The 17,084-nt window shown below is 39.3% G+C and overlaps 1 protein-coding gene across 4 annotated transcripts in view; it reads left to right on the forward strand.

The window, feature by feature from the left end:
- The first annotated feature begins 4,374 nt into the window (after window positions 1-4,374).
- mettl1 (methyltransferase 1, tRNA methylguanosine) overlaps window positions 4,375-17,084 on the forward strand; it is a 28,952-nt gene continuing 16,242 nt past the window's right edge. For 2 of the 4 annotated variants that reach the window (XR_013783061.1, XM_079396566.1), the window contains exons 1-3: window positions 4,388-4,571; window positions 4,820-4,959; window positions 10,028-10,212. Coding sequence is in view for 3 of the 4 variants with exons in the window: in XM_079396566.1 (XP_079252692.1) it covers window positions 4,492-4,571; window positions 4,820-4,959; window positions 10,028-10,212 (405 nt within the window). In the remaining variant the exon portion in view is untranslated. Of the gene's footprint in view, window positions 4,572-4,819; window positions 4,960-10,027; window positions 10,213-17,084 lie in introns of all 4 variants that reach the window. The other 2 variants (XM_079396564.1, XM_079396565.1) reach the window with 2 other exon arrangements.

The raw sequence follows: 17,084 nt of genomic DNA on the forward strand, positions 1-17,084 counted from the left end.
GACGCTGAATCTGCAGCGGTGTGTTTCATAATAAGAGTCCTGAGAGCTGGAGAGTCACGAGTCAGTCTGACGCTGAATCTGCAGCGGTGTGTTTCATAATAAGAGTCCTGAGAGCTGGAGAGTCACGAGTCAGTCTGACGCTGAATCAGCAGCGAGCGACGTGTTTCATAATAAGAGTCCTGAGAGCTGGAGAGTCACGAGTCAGTCTGACGCTGAATCTGCAGCGGTGTGTTTCATAATAAGAGTCCTGAGAGCTGGAGAGTCACGAGTCAGTCTGACGCTGAATCTGCAGCGGTGTGTTTCATAATAAGAGTCCTGAGAGCTGGAGAGTCACGAGTCAGTCTGACGCTGAATCTGCAGCGGTGTGTTTCATAATAAGAGTCCTGAGAGCTGGAGAGTCACGAGTCAGTCTGACGCTGAATCTGCAGCGGTGTGTTTCATAATAAGAGTCCTGAGAGCTGGAGAGTCACGAGTCAGTCTGACGCTGAATCTGCAGCGGTGTGTTTCATAATAAGAGTCCTGAGAGCTGGAGAGTCACGAGTCAGTCTGACGCTGAATCTGCAGCGGTGTGTTTCATAATAAGAGTCCTGAGAGCTGGAGAGTCACGAGTCAGTCTGACGCTGAATCAGCAGCGAGCGACGTGTTTCATAATAAGAGTCCTGAGAGCTGGAGAGTCACGAGTCAGTCTGACGCTGAATCTGCAGCGGTGTGTTTCATAATAAGAGTCCTGAGAGCTGGAGAGTCACGAGTCAGTCTGACGCTGAATCTGCAGCGGTGTGTTTCATAATAAGAGTCCTGAGAGCTGGAGAGTCACGAGTCAGTCTGACGCTGAATCAGCAGCGGTGTGTTTCATAATAAGAGTCCTGAGAGCTGGAGAGTCACGAGTCAGTCTGACGCTGAATCAGCAGCGAGCGACGTGTTTCATAATAAGAGTCCTGAGAGCTGGAGTGTCACGAGTCAGTCTGACGCTGAATCAGCAGCGAGCGACGTGTTTCATAATAAGAGTCCTGAGAGCTGGAGAGTCACGAGTCAGTCTGACGCTGAATCTGCAGCGGTGTGTTTCATAATAAGAGTCCTGAGAGCTGGAGAGTCACGAGTCAGTCTGACGCTGAATCAGCAGCGAGCGACGTGTTTCATAATAAGAGTCCTGAGAGCTGGAGAGTCACGAGTCAGTCTGACGCTGAATCTGCAGCGGTGTGTTTCATAATAAGAGTCCTGAGAGCTGGAGAGTCACGAGTCAGTCTGACGCTGAATCAGCAGCGGTGTGTTTCATAATAAGAGTCCTGAGAGCTGGAGAGTCACGAGTCAGTCTGACGCTGAATCAGCAGCGGTGTGTTTCATAATAAGAGTCCTGAGAGCTGGAGAGTCACGAGTCAGTCTGACGCTGAATCAGCAGCGACGCATTTCATAATAAGAGTCCTGAGAGCAGGAGAGTCACGAGTCAGTCTGACGCTGAATCAGCAGCGACGCATTTCATAATAAGAGTCCTGAGAGCAGGAGAGTCACGAGTCAGTCTGACGCTGAATCTGCAGCGGTGTGTTTCATAATAAGAGTCCTGAGAGCTGGAGAGTCACGAGTCAGTCTGACGCTGAATCAGCAGCGACGCATTTCATAATAAGAGTCCTGAGAGCAGGAGAGTCACGAGTCAGTCTGACGCTGAATCTGCAGCGGTGTGTTTCATAATAAGAGTCCTGAAAGCAGGAGAGTCACGAGTCAGTCTGACGCTGAATCAGCAGCGGTGTGTTTCATAATAAGAGTCCTGAGAGCTGGAGAGTCACGAGTCAGTCTGACGCTGAATCAGCAGCGACGCATTTCATAATAAGAGTCCTGAGAGCAGGAGAGTCACGAGTCAGTCTGACGCTGAATCTGCAGCGGTGTGTTTCATAATAAGAGTCCTGAGAGCTGGAGAGTCACGAGTCAGTCTGACGCTGAATCAGCAGCGACGCATTTCATAATAAGAGTCCTGAGAGCAGGAGAGTCACGAGTCAGTCTGACGCTGAATCTGCAGCGGTGTGTTTCATAATAAGAGTCCTGAAAGCTGGAGAGTCACGAGTCAATCTGACACTGAATCATCATAAACAGGCATTACTTGCATGGTCATTAATCTCTGAGCACAATTTCATCCCTCACCTGTACTTCATTTGGAACAATCAAGACAATGAATATAAGAGAAAATCTTAGTTTTTTAGTAATTGGTTTGAGAAAAATATTTTGATTGTTTCCCAGTTATTTAACTCAGAAGAAAGTCTTATTTTAAGTTACAAAGAATTTTTATGTAAATTAGATTTTCCAGTAATTCCCAAATAATTCTCCCTTGTCATGGACGCTATTCCTAAAGGAGCGACTCTGTTAGAGCATCCAGCACTTTACCTATTTCTTTAAACCACAGATTTTACCCAGCTAAAGTGTTTTTGAAAAGGTTTAAATCAGACATAGATACAAGCTGTTATTTTTGTGTTGTCCTAAATGAAACTGGTATGCATATCTTCTGGAATTGTTCTCACACACAGCTATTTTGGATTGAATTCTCTAATGTTATAAACCGCAATGAGCTCCAGGGTTTTTCTGTGCTTTTTGAGGATGCACTGTTTGGCTTCTTTAATACACAAAAAGATCAAATTATATTATTAACCTACTATTACTTCTTGCTAAATGTAATATTCACCGCAGCAAATTCACTCATTAAAATCCTTCATTTATTGTTTTTTTAAAAAAGAGGTTAAACAGTATATCCAAACCATTTCATCTTCCAAGAACCTTAAATCTTTTAAAACAGTTCATTTATTTCATCTTTTGAATTTATTTTATTAAAGCTTTCATTTTGTATTATTTACTTATTGTTATACATGTATAAATGGTGCTTTGTATGTAATGTTGATATTTTATGTACTTTTATCTTTGATACCTTGGCGTTAATAATAATAATATAAAATAAAAAAACAAATAAACAAATAAATAAATAAATTCTTCTGTTCTTGTGACTCTGAGAATCATTACAAACTTGAAGTGAAATTGAAAGGCACTGCTGGATAGATTACTCAGAAAACTGTAGTCGGTTACTGATTACACATTACATGACAGACACATCTGTTACGACAGACGATAAGTGTTGTGAAGATCTGCTGACGGATGTGAAGATGATGTTCAGAGTATATGGGACTAGAGTAGTGGGTAGCAGGAGTTTCTACTCAATCGAGTTCTTCAAGTGCATTTTGTAGTGATTGTGCTTTAAATCAAATTATTATGATCTTAATTCAAGTGATGAATGATTTTGAGAGTCTGACAGTAATCGGTGTTGAGGCTAACCCTGCCTGCTTTACGTTTCAAAATGACTAACAGCTGAAAACATTCATTAGAAATTTAGAAAAGTCATGAAAAAGTCATCAATAAAGTAACTGAAAAGTTACCCTACTTATGACATTTTAGATAGAGTAACTCGTAATCTGTAACCTCTTACATTTCTAAGGTAACCTTCCCAACACTGCTAGGTATTATAAATAATGCGTGTTCACACTGAAAATACCCAAAAGAGAAAGTGCACTTTACCCGGATGATGCACTTAAATAACCGAAAAACCATGTGTGTAATGTTGGCAGTTCATGCACTCGACTGTCACAGCTTTAATTACATATCAGACTCTGGTTATAAATGACTAAATAACCGTATAATTCATACACGACATACTTGAGTACATAGTGCATAAGTGGACATGAAGTGTGTGTCATTTGGCATTTTGCATTTTCAGAAAAGCCTACTTTTCTGAGCTCCTCCTATGCCGTTGGTTTATTTGGAATGAAACGCTCACATCCCACATGACAAAAAGAATTGTGTTATTACAGATCTTTTACAAAGTTATACACTAAATATACACTGACTCTTTAATCTTATATGTGAGCCTGGAGCACTAAAGCAGTCATGAGTAACACAGGTATATCTGTAGCAATAGCCAACAATACATTGTATGGATCAAAATTATACATTTCTCTTTTATGACAAAAATCATTAGGATATTAAGATCATGTTCCATCAAGATATTTAGTAAATTTCCTACCGTAAATATATCAAAACTTAATTTTTGATTAGTAATATGCATTGCTAAGAACTTCATTTGAACAACTTTAAAGGAGATTTTCTCAATATTTAGATTTTTTTGCTCCCTCAGATTCCAGATTTTCTAATAGTTGTATCTCAGACAAATATTGTCCTATCATAACAAACCATACATCAATGGAAAGAGATGATGTATAAATCTCAATTTCATAAACTTGACCCTTATGACTGGTTTTGTGGTCCAGGGTCAATATTTGCTGAAGATGCCACGAAGCGGCCGCAGTTCTGCGCATGTCCAGCAGAGGGAGAACGCGCTCGTGCTCCAGCTCTGTCTGTCAGACGAAGAAGAAACATCGCATGTGAAGTTTAGAGAGTGAAGACAGCAGGCTTTATTTAGAGTGAACCCGGCACACAGTGAGTATCCTCCCGCGGAGCAGCAGGATGAGTGTGTCCATGCCGCAGAAGCGCTATTACCGGCAGAGAGCGCACTCTAACCCCATGGCCGACCACAGCTTCCAGTAGTAAGCGTCTCTCACATGTGCTCTCTCTCAGTGTGCGCGTGTGCGTGATGATGATGATGATGATGTGTGTGTGTGTGTGTGTGTGTGTGCGTGCGTGCGTGCGTGCGTGTGTGTGAGAGTGATGATGATGATGATGATGATGTGTGTGATGATGATGATGATGATGGTGTGTGTGTGATGATGATGGTGTGTGTGTGTGTGTGTGTGTATGTATGTGATGATGATGATGTGTTTGTGTGTGTCGGTAGCCCGGTGTGCCCTGAGCAGATGGACTGGTCTCAGCTGTACCCGGAGTATTTCCGGTCTCTGGGCGGAAGCGGGAAACCGGACAAACACAAGGCGCAGGTGGAGTTCGCTGACATCGGCTGCGGATACGGAGGACTTCTGGGTAATATGTGCTTATTTAACTTATTGGAGAAAATATCTAAATATTTGTCTAATATAAAATCAGAGATGCACCGATTCCAGTTTTGTGTTTTAGTGTGATCTGCCGATACCGATTTTTGCTGATTCCGATATCTTTCTAAGAACTATAATTGACAGCATATACAAACAAAAATCTATACTTTTTTCAATGCAAAAAAAATATTTATATAATAAAAATGTATTAAACATTACAATTCCCCCAATCCGGATGAAGTTACAAATATTCTCTATAAATGCATTTACACGGCAAAATTTCAAATGCATAAATAATTTGATAAAATGAATGTTTAAAATATTTTTTTAAACATACAAATAAGAAATGATGCTTTTAAATATGAAAGCAAACCACCAGCAATAGTGCTTAATTCAACAGATTCGTTCAGAAACTACTGTATTTATGAATGGGGTACTGAATCATTGACTCACTTGATTCGTTCAAAATCCTGGATTCATTCAGTACCGAAACACAACACACTTCTGCTTTGAGTCGAGCTGTTTCTTTATCAGCGAAATTGAGCAGAAACGATCACTATTGTGTCTGAAATGTAAGTTGTCTATTGAACTGAAGGGTCACTGGTCAGGGCCAGTCATGTGGAAAACAGACTAATTCGGTCCATGGCCCGTCGATATAAAATATACAGGCCCATATTAATTTGAGAGTGCTTGTCGCCGTGGTAACCGAGGCTGAAATCAGACCAATCAGCTGTGAGCAAAGAACACATGACCTCATGCTGCAAATGGAATATATATACCAGTGGCGGCTGCTGGTCTTTCAAAGAGGGGAAGCTCATTTTCGGCCTACATCATAAAAATTGTCCATTTATTTATACGTAAATTCTGCCATCGTGTGCAGTTTGCTAGCTGGCTAGTTCACCGCCTGGCCTACTGTATGAATGAATGAATGAACAAACAATCTAAAAAAACATTAGACTCGACGGAGGAAATGTGGGAATTAGGTTAAACTGAAACAAGGAATGTGGTGTATAATTGTGTGAAGCGTATAATGAAAATTGGCCAGCAATTTCTCCAAGCAAATATCAAGAAATAGGTTGCAGCAGTTTGTCTTTTGACTACACTTGCAAAGTCCACTATGGGACTGAGCTCGAATCAGTGTTGCCAACTTCTTTCGATGGAAAGTAGCTAAAGCCAGTTTGAAAAGTCGCTAAAGGTCGCCAGATGACGTCATGCGCTAATTAGCATATTCATTACGTCATCGCGTCATATTGCCTTTTACATTTGTTTGTCTCTCTGTGCTCATACTGTATTTTAATGCAGCCAAATTCTCAATAAAACTGTTCTCCTTTATATATTTTACTGTTTATGTTGTCAGTCAACGGGATAAATATGAAATAGTGACTGAAACGCAGCCCTTTAAGAATACATAACCAGCTCTCCCTCCCAAGAAGTTAGTCTGCACAAAAATACTAATTTATAATCGAGCCGTCGTCTGATGAAATCAAATAATACACACAAGATAAGACAAGACAATTCCTGTGCTGTGATTTCGGTTATATTTGCATGTAAAATTAGAGAAGCAACATAATATCTATTTGAACTGAACGCGCTGCTCCTCTCAGCCGCTCACTGAACAGAGAAAGAGGTGCGTGCGCGCTCACCTCGCGCCGTTGCGGCAGTACCAGCGATCACAGAGACTCGCTAAGGTTTGTCAAAGAAGTCGCTAGATTTGTCGCTAGTCACTTTTGGGGAAAAAGGTCGCTAGGGTGGTCTGAAAAGCCACTAGGGTGGTCTGAAAAGTCGCTAAGTTGGCAACACTGGCTCGAATGGCTTCACCATCAGCGACTTCTTATAGGACACAATCGCTGTCAATCAAAAGGAGATGCAGTCTTTCGACAAACCCTCCAATCATCACGCAGAAGCCCGGAGTCCGGCCCCGCCCACTCCTCCATTCACCCCCAGAGACGCTGAGCGTCCGGGGGCGGGACATAATCGCAGCATTTATCCAATGACCGTCTAGTTTTGAAGCACTGAAAAAAACTGTTCAAAGCAGCTCCATAGAAGTCAATGGACGCTGGGCTTCAACAGGCAAATACACTGATGCTACGGGAATATATGAGAAGGAAATCGAGTCACCTGCTATATGTAGCTGATTCTGAACGAACTCGTCTTCGAGATGAACGTGTTCTAACGCATTTTTAATCAATAAAATGTTAACACAATAGTACATGTTTGACCATTAATTTTTTGACATTATAGGGGAAGCCGAGCTTCCCTTGCAGTCTTAAAGAAATCGCCACTGATATATACAGTAGGCAACATTTGAAGCGGATCAAAGCCTTACATTAAAGTTGTCCTAAAACCAGAATGTGTTCTTGTGTTAGCATAACTTTGATCAGCTGTTTTGATCCAGTTCAAATGTTGACTACTATATATTCATAATGACATGAAAAATATTAATAATACGGACAACAATGTCATTCAGCATTATAATAGCTTGTATAACACAAAATCTTGTTAGGCATATTTAGAACAAGAATCATTAGATGACATTAAAAACTGTTTAAGGATCACTGCAGCAGGAAAATACTAATTAATTGTAATTTGAAGTCTTTACTAATCTTTGACACTATCCTTCAAACCACTAGGTTTGACCTATTTATCAGCAAGAAGTTTTTCAGAATTATAATTATATTTTAATAAGTACAGGTCAGAATAACTGTTGTTTCATAAACATATCTGTAACACTGACATTATTTCACCCATATATTTGTTTTACATTTTAATCTTTACAAAAGCTATTTGAAACATTAATGTAGAAACTTGAATTTAATATTGTGACGGGGTGGAAGAATCACGCGACAAGGAGAGCTGAAATAATACCCCGGAGGGTGGATTTATTAATAATAATGGTGCTGAGGTGGTGCGGTGCTCTCCGTGCGTGATTTCCCTCGGTGCGGTGAGTCGGTGCTGTGCTCGTGGCAGGGCTGGTATCTGAAATCAGCAAGAGATAGCACGTTAATTCTCAGCTTCGTGGAGACTCTCCCCGTGTGTTAGCCGATCCAGCCGTGATGAGCGAGCAGGTGTCTCGCTGCTTTCTCCAGGGCAACGCTGATGAGTGCTCGGGACGCTCGTCACAATACGCATGTGTAATGTGCATTCTACATGCCTAATTTTATAGTTTTGTTGTCTAATCTTTAAAAGTGTGTTCAGAGTAGACAGTTTTCTGAGTAAACGGAGTTAGTCCAGGAATATGACCATGATCTGTACCTGTATTTACATATCCTCTGTCATTTCTTAGTTATAATACGTTATGAAGCGCATGATAATTTTAGTCTTGTCCTGTTAGTGTTTGTAAAATGACTGAATGTCATCGGTCGGTGCAGTTACATCTTAGAGCTGCAAGAGGGTGACATTAACCAGCAGTGCCCTTATACAGAGACACAGCCTAGACCTCATAGTCTTCAAATGTTAACTCCTAGTTTTGTATAGTAGACTATGTTTGTGAAAATGTAAGCATTAAAGTCTCTAAGGCTTGTCATGTCAAATCCTGGCCACGTTCTGAAGGGATATAATGTAAGGGTCATTCCGTGTCAAATCAGCCACATTTCAGAAACTTTCCTGGCTCACATTATTGATTTTGTTAAAGAAATAATTTGTAGGGAGGTGTCAAAGTGAGAATTTTCAACTGAGATCCAGAGCCAGATTACAGGAGGGTAAAAATGACTTCAGAAAGACTGCAGCATCGTTATGATATTTTCACACCGTGACTGTTGACTTCATTTTGTGCCAGTGGTGAATGTTTAAAAATGGGGAAAAAGCACTTTTGAGTTTTTTTTTTTTTTTTTTTTTTTTTTTTTTGCATGCCTGTTACTCAAAAAGTAGGTATCTTAATTGCCTCTTAGATTTTGGGTCTTAACAAACTTTCCTTTTGGGGTCTTCGTTTTTAAGGCCCTATATGGTTCATTTTTGAGAAATGGCTCCAGGAGTAAACCGTTCAATTGTACACATTTTCAGTGGTCAAAAACCAAATGTTGGACAATTTGCATACGGCAGATGCTTATTGTACTGTATTTAAAGAGGAAACGTCTAAACAACGAATAATGTTCAAACTAGAAATGGATCTTGTTTCCCTCTATCAAAACAGTGGCATACAAAACACCTGTCTGAGACTCGTTTTGCATGTTTTGAAGGGTCACCACTGACACGTAATACCACAAAGATTGCTCAAATCAACAGATTTTGTTCACTGTGTGAAAATAACATAACAATGCTGCAATCTTTCTGAAGTCATTTTTACCCTCCTATAATCTGGCTCTGAATCTCAGGTGAAAGTTGCTATTTTGACCCCCCTCTACTAAATAATGGATTATTCAGTAAATATTCATCCGTGACATTTGAACGTTTTAGTATTTTTTTTTTCTTCTTTTCTTTCACCAGAAAGAGAAACAGCACCTCCTATTGAGGGACCTCTGGTAACCCTGGTCGAGTTTGCAAGGAATGACCCATAGCTGTATTACTTGTGTAGCTGGAGACGAGGACACGATATGCTTTAAGCACTGCTGCCTCTCTCAGTTTTTCTCTCCAGTGCCGGGACAGTTGGGACCTTTTGCTACTGATGTTGAAACAAGCGGTTTTGTGTGAGAGAGAGTGCTAGAGTTAGTTAGTTAGAGGGTCAACTATAGATGGAAGAGAAAAAACTAAAAACTAACTTAACAAACAACTGCTTGTGAGACTCGGCAAATTGGACAGCGATAGCCTAATTGTAAAGTTGTGGTTGTATTAAAGGTTTGATTTTAAATGAATATTTGGCAACACTTTAGATGACATCAGAGAAGAGTTTTCCCTCAGTAAACTCCTAATGCTTATTGATAGTAGGTAGTTGTAGTAGTAGTTCAGATTAGGTATGGGGTGGATGAAAATATGCTCGTGCAGAATAAGGCATTCATATGTGCTTTCTAAGTACTAATACACAGCCAATACGCCAGTAATATGCAATCTGATGAGCAGCTAATTACTAGTGAATAGTGCTCCCTAAAGTAAAGTGCTACTGAATCTCTCTCTCTGTCTCATAGTTGAGTTATCGAAGCTGTTCCCCGAGCAGCTGATTCTGGGTCTGGAGATCCGGGTGAAGGTCTCAGACTATGTCCAGGACCGCATTCGCTCTCTGCGAGCGGCTGAGCCCAGCAGCTACCAGAACATCGCCTGCCTGCGCAGCAACGCCATGAAGTACCTGCCCAACTTCTTCACCAAAGGACAAGTCAGTGATGGCGTTTCGTTGGTTTTAGTGTTTATTTATGGGATGATTGTAGACTCAAAATGATTAATAGATGTACGCACAGTTATCCATGCACTGCATATATTTCATGCATGTATATTACTAACCACAAACAAATGCCTATCAATTTGAGTGTGTGGGATTCAGGATTAAATGATTGTGCAATGATTTGTAAAAATACAGACATGGTTGCGAATAAAAATGTTCTGTTCTGCATTAATATATCACAAATTTCTCATGCAAAAAGCTGATCTTGTCCAGACACCGGTTGAAAAGCATTTGTTTCAGTGAAGTAACGCACATTTGTGAATTTTTCAAATCGTGTACACAGTAATGAATTGCACTGGGCCTTGTTCGTTGGTACTTGTGTGTGTGGGGGTTGTGAAATGCTGTAAACTGAAGTCTCCAAATCCAAATGAACCGAACAAGATCGACTCGAACAAGACCTCAATAAGTGCACGGATTCCCTTTTGCGTGAGAAATTTATGATATATTAATCAGGGTTCGAACAGAAACTGATAAAATGAAATTCAAGGACTTTAAGAACTGTTTTTCAAGGACTAAAATCAGAGATCACAATATTGTTATTATCTTTCAAATTCTAATAAGTAAACAAATAAAACAAAATGATACAAATAAAGTGCAGCGCATGCAATGGCTGGGGCATCCTGAAAGGATACTATGGCAAAGTTATCGCTTTCCTTATTCAAAGTGATTTTTTTTTTTAATATATGAAAAAATCAAATCAAATCACTTTTATTGTCACATCACCACAGTGTAATAATGTGTAATATACACATACATATACTCAGTACACACAGTGTACTATTAGACAGACATACAGTTACCGATACACATTATACACAGTATGTAGTACACATTCTACGTTATATACGCACAGTAATATGCGAAGATGCAGCAGATTATATATAAACCGGATGTGCAAATGTCATGGATGTGCATTGGATGGTATCCAGTGCTGGCAAAAAGATGATTGACCTGAAGAGTAAAAGCTTCATCATACACTTGGAAAGTTATGAGCTATATCATGCTGGTAGACCCTAGTGGTGTGACAATACACTTCGCCCACGATATGAGACAAGATACTTGGTTTACTAGAACGGGACAATATTTTTAATATTTTAATTTATTTGTGCAACACAAAGCGCGTCAGACTTTATACGTGCTCCCAAATGAAACCCAAACAAACAGCACATGCAATAAAAGACCGAACAATATAATGCAAGCACTATCATAGATTTTACCACAAAATCTACTTTTTACTGATATGACGAGACCACTTTTCACCTAAAGTAGTAATATTGCAAATTTTTATTTTCTATAAAAACAAACACTAATTTCATATATACTGCTTTTTAAACATTCAAGTACCTTTTCATAAATATGGCTGTTTTCAAGGGTTTTCCGGGACTTCAATTTCAAAAAGACAAATTCAAGTACTTCAAGCACCTTTTACGAGCACTGATTAATGCAGAACAGAACATTTTTATTTGCAAACATGTCTGTATTTCTACAAATCATTTAATCCCGAATCCCTCACACTCCAATCGAAAGGCATTTGTTTGTGGTTAGTAATATACATGCATGAAATATATGCAGTGCTTGGATAATTGTGTGTGCATCTATTAATCATTTTGAGTCTATAATCATCCCATATTTATAGCTACTGTGTGATGTTTGTAAGTGTTTCAATGACCACGTCTGTGGAGATTTCCCTTCTTTCTCAGGAGTATCATTGAAATCAAAAGTCTGTCACTCTGCCCATGCTTCTAGTCATAAGATTGAAGCTAACATGTACAAATTATTACAGTTACCTTGAGTAAAATATGTATAGCCACAAGAGTAACTTCAGACTAGTGGGATATAATTCAGTCGACCCACAGAAATCACACTAATGACCAAGACCTACAAAATTATCTGAACTCTACAATTTGTTGACCGTTGGTTTCATTAATTTTAATATATAGTACACATTTTCAAAACCTTCACACATTCAGTCCAGTGGTTTTTGTTTTAATTTTTTTATTTAACTGTGTGTAAGTATCCATTGCTTTGGTACAAAATGCATTGTTTCGTCATTTTGCAAAGAATGTCAATATCTTTCCTAACTCAAACTCGATCACTAATCAATGAAAGCTTGATGGGAACTCGTGGTTTTAATGTGCCGTGTGTTTCTCTAGAGTCAACGCATCACAATACGATCACTCTCATATGTGCTGAAATCAAGTCACAATTCTACATTTAAAACCAGTGTCTCTATTTGACTTGTTTTTGTAGAGTAGTTCAAATTCAAAGTTCAAATAGTTTTAGTTCATTGGTGTCAGAACTCGTGCACATCTAAAGCTCAATAAAGCTCATTTGAAACAACCCAGTAAATGTTAATGATTTAACTGTATTTTCTTCATAATTTTTAGTTTGGTGTCGATTTTATTCTTGATATTTTGCATGTCATTTAATTTATTTGTGTTATGGTAACGGAAGTCATTTATTTTGACGGATATAGTGCGAGTCTGCGCCAAACATTTCAGTACGGAACGAAAGCTAGACGCACATGGTCACGATTTCAAAGGTTCACGGTTTACAAGGAGTCTGAAAGGATTTAGCTCCTGGTTTAAATGGAGATTTCTTGTTACCCCGCTTATTTTTGTTGTTATTTTGACCCGTTTTCTATATAGTAAGATTATTTGTTTGTTATTTTGTATTAAATTTAAATATGCTTGAATAAGTGGTTTATTTATTTTTTGTTTGGTTTATTTATTTGTATTGTATTGATTTCTCTTTTGTACAAGCTCTTACGGTTGATTCTCACTAAGTGATACAGTGATGTGCTATGTCTTACGGCATTCAGCGGTGATCATATCAGTGACGAGCATTCCTATAAAGTGTGGGAATCACCAGTTGGAGAGTCGTCCATCCTCTTATTAAGCCAGGGAGCTACAGTAAATTCAGTAAACCTCTTACCTTGATGGAGATGGAGGTTATCCTAAGTGTAAGAGGGGATTTATTATTATTATTACTATTATTTTAAGCTTTCAAATTCTTAGAACAATTTTAAGAATGTTTTTGATTCTCATCCATGGTTCTAAAAATGTATTTAAAGGTCACTGTGTCGCAGCAGCTATTTGTTTACATCCAGGCAGTCTAATTAAAATGGTCACACTGTGAACTGTGCATTAAGTATAAATCTAGATATAAGTTCTCAAGTGTGTTAGACGGTTTTATTATTCCCTCGTCAGTTCTGTTACTGAATGCCAAATGCAGCACTTCTCTTTTAAGGCATCATTTACCCAAAAATGAAATTTCTGTAATTTATTCATCCTTCTGTCATTTGAAAACCACAGCACTTTCACTTTTCACATTTTTATGAAGAGGTGTGATTGCTGTGGGTCTTCTGGTTCATTTGCATGGACTTAGGCAAACTTTCCATGGGCATCAGTGTTCTTCTTGGAGAGCAGTGGCTTCTTCCTCGCTGTCTTGAGTCGTTCTTGTTCTGTGTTTGCCTGATGGTGGACCAATGAACACAAGCCTTAGCCAAAGCAAGAGAGGCATGTGGATGCAAATGTTACCTTGGGGTTTCTGCGTGACCATCTGAAATATATGCATCATAAATGTGAGTGATTTTTGTCAGATGACCATTCCTTGGTAGAGTTTCTGACAACTGTCAGAAAACAAAAAAACAAACAAACACACCAGGATGTAAAGTTTAGGAAAAATTACAATGTGTTACATGAGAGAATCTACAAGCATAATTCAAACACATAATGAAAAGATCCTGAAGTAATGTAGCCAATCTTATTATCACTAGGGTACTGTGCTGAATCCAGTGAAACGCTGGCATGTATTTCACCAATTCTTTGTCTTGTTGTAGCAAATATCATTAAGCCTCAGGACACACCAACACTAGAAACCACATGCTTGAATTTCCACACCAGAGTAAATACCTAAACACTTTCACTACAACTCTGCCTCGACTTGTCTTCTCTGTAGCAGCTGTATATGAGGGTCTGTTTTAACACTAGCAACCCACTCATCTACTGAACATTAATAAACCTGGGATTTGTCCAATCCAGCAGCACACTCTCTAAGCTATAGACTCGTATACTGACTCCTATAAGGACGCAATACTGCAGGCAAAGAAAGGTTTTATGTATAATGTGTAGTGCAAAGAAGATTGTCTAGACTTGCAGATGAGGGAAATAAAAGAAGCCCTGTATAAGTTCATGGCCCAGCAGAGAAGGGTTGTGCCCTGTGGGGAAGATCCATCATGTACCTGCAGCTTAAAACCAGGGTCAGGGGACAGATCTAGGATCGGTCAAAAGAGACTCGGAAGAGTCTTAGTGCAAAGGTACAACAACCACTGACAGACCCTTAGACAGGGTTCAGTTCTCACATCACTTACCCATCAACTGATCCCCTCGGAATCAAAAAATCTTAAGTTTAGCAAATCAAAGACATCATCAACATGTAGAAACGTGTACAAAACCGAAACAACAATTATGTCATAGAGTAGACCTCTATGGAAGCCTGTTTCCATGAGGGAATAAAATAAAGGTATTTGTGACCTTTGTATCCCATAATTCTGAGTTTATATCTCACAATTTTTCTTTTAATTCTGAGAAAAAAGTCATAATTGTGAGATATAAAGTTGCAATTCCCTTTTTATCCCATGATGGAAACAAGCTTCCATAGACCTCCTGAAGACCATCAAGATCAGTGTGTCTCTTCAATTATCAGATCATTTGACCTTTTATGATGATTCTTTCTTTTATTTTGAATGGTGTTCTTATTTAGTCTTAAGCTCTTTCTGTCCTTCACCAGTATGAGCTGATACCGATGGCAGAGTGGCTTGAATCTCGGTGTCATTCATGGATCAGATCCTCAAAAGCTTGATAGCACATCTGTAGGTGTGCAGCAGATCTGGGCAAATCCAGTTTAAAGGGATAGTTCACCCAAAAATGACAAGTATTCCAAGATTTACTCATCCTCAGGGCATCCTAGGCATGTCTGACATTCCTCTTTCAGACGAACACATTCAGTACGCATATGCACTGAACAAATACAGCATTGTTTTAACTACTGCACGAGTGGAACTTCACTGGTAACTTCCAGTTTTATATATTGTTACTTGATAAGAAACAAAGTCTCATCTTTCAAATTATATCCATTTCTTTTTTCAAGTAATTTAAACAATATATAATAATAATTCATTACATTTTTATAGCGCTTTTCTAGGCACTCAAAGCACTTTACATACAAGGGGGGAATCTCCTCGTCCACCACCAGTGTGCTGCATCCACCTGGATGATGCGACGGCAGCCATAGTGCTCCAGAACGCCCAGCACACACCAGCTACATGTGGAGAGGAGACAGTGATGAAGCCAATCAGTGTATGGGGATGATTAGGAGGCCGTGATGGTCAGAGGCCAGGGATTTGGCCAGGATGCCGGGGGTTACACCCCTACTCTTTTTCGAAGGACATCCTGGGATTTTTAATGACCACAGAGAGTCAGGAACTCGGTTTAACATCTCATCCGAAGGACGGTGCTTTTTACAGTATAGTGTCCCCGTCACTATACCGGGGCGTTAGGACCCACACAGACTGCAGGATGAGCACCACCTGCTGGCCTCACTAACACCTCTTCCAACAGCAACCTAGTTTTCCCAGGAGGTCTCCCATCCAGGTACTGACCAGCTCAACCCTGCTTAGCTTCAGTGGGCGACCAGTCTTGGGCTGCAGGGTGATATGACTGCCGGCATATATGTTGTTTTGGTGCTCTTTGATGTGGCGAGACAGATTGCTGTATAAACGCCTCCGTTCAAACGGCAGTACGATCATCGCTTCCTCTTTACTGCTAATTTTAACGTGAAATAAACATGAATGAACATCTTGCCTCATGTAATTGCTCAATCAGTGTTTCAACCACATGAATAAAACAGCTTGTAAACAAAATGTCATGTAGCATCTCATTTACATCGGGCAAGTCGTCAATGTCCACAGCTCGTTAGTTCACTAGAGAAATTAAGTCTAAAGAAGAGCATATATATAGAGACTATATACTCATTATAGTTTACCTGTTAGCTATGTCTTAATTATTTAAATAATGTGTTTAAATAAATCTGTTATGAAACAAGTTATGACAGCCACTGTGTAAATGAATACATTTCAACAAGAAATAGCAATTTTATTAGATTAGATTAGATTCAACTTTATTGTCATTGCACATGTAAGGTACAGGGCAACGAAATGCAGTTAGCATCTAACCAGAAGTGCAATAAGCAGAGGTACAGGATATACAGTGCCTACAATATGTTACATATGTACAGAATATACAGATAAGGCAGTAGTACTATGGACATAATTTACAAGTTTTTAAATACTATCAGTATGATATACAGATGGGTGATATGAACATACTATACAGATGGGTTGTGCAGTAAATGTATGTACACTATGAGCAAAAACTATGAACATAATTACAAATGGATATGAATAAGCTATAAATTAAGATATATAAACACTAGTGCAATGAACATTGAAAGTGCATAGAAATAAAAATTTACAGTACATAGTACTCAGTGTAGATTGGTTGTTTTTTTGTTTAGTTTTTTTTAATCGATTTAATGATGGGGAGGGGTGAAGAGTTTGTGGTGGTGTGTGAGGGGGGTATCATTGGGCAGAGTTTAGTAGGGAAACAGCTGTAGGGAAAAAGCTGTTCCTGAGTCTGCTTGTCCTTGTTCGGAGGCTCCTGAAGCGCCTCCCAGAGGGCAGTAAGTTAAACAGTCTATGGTCAGGGTGAGAGGAGTCCTTAAGAATGCCGCGAGCTCGACGTAAA

This window comes from Barbus barbus (genome assembly GCF_936440315.1).
Source record: "Barbus barbus genome assembly, chromosome: 37".
NCBI lineage: Eukaryota > Metazoa > Chordata > Actinopteri > Cypriniformes > Cyprinidae > Barbus > Barbus barbus.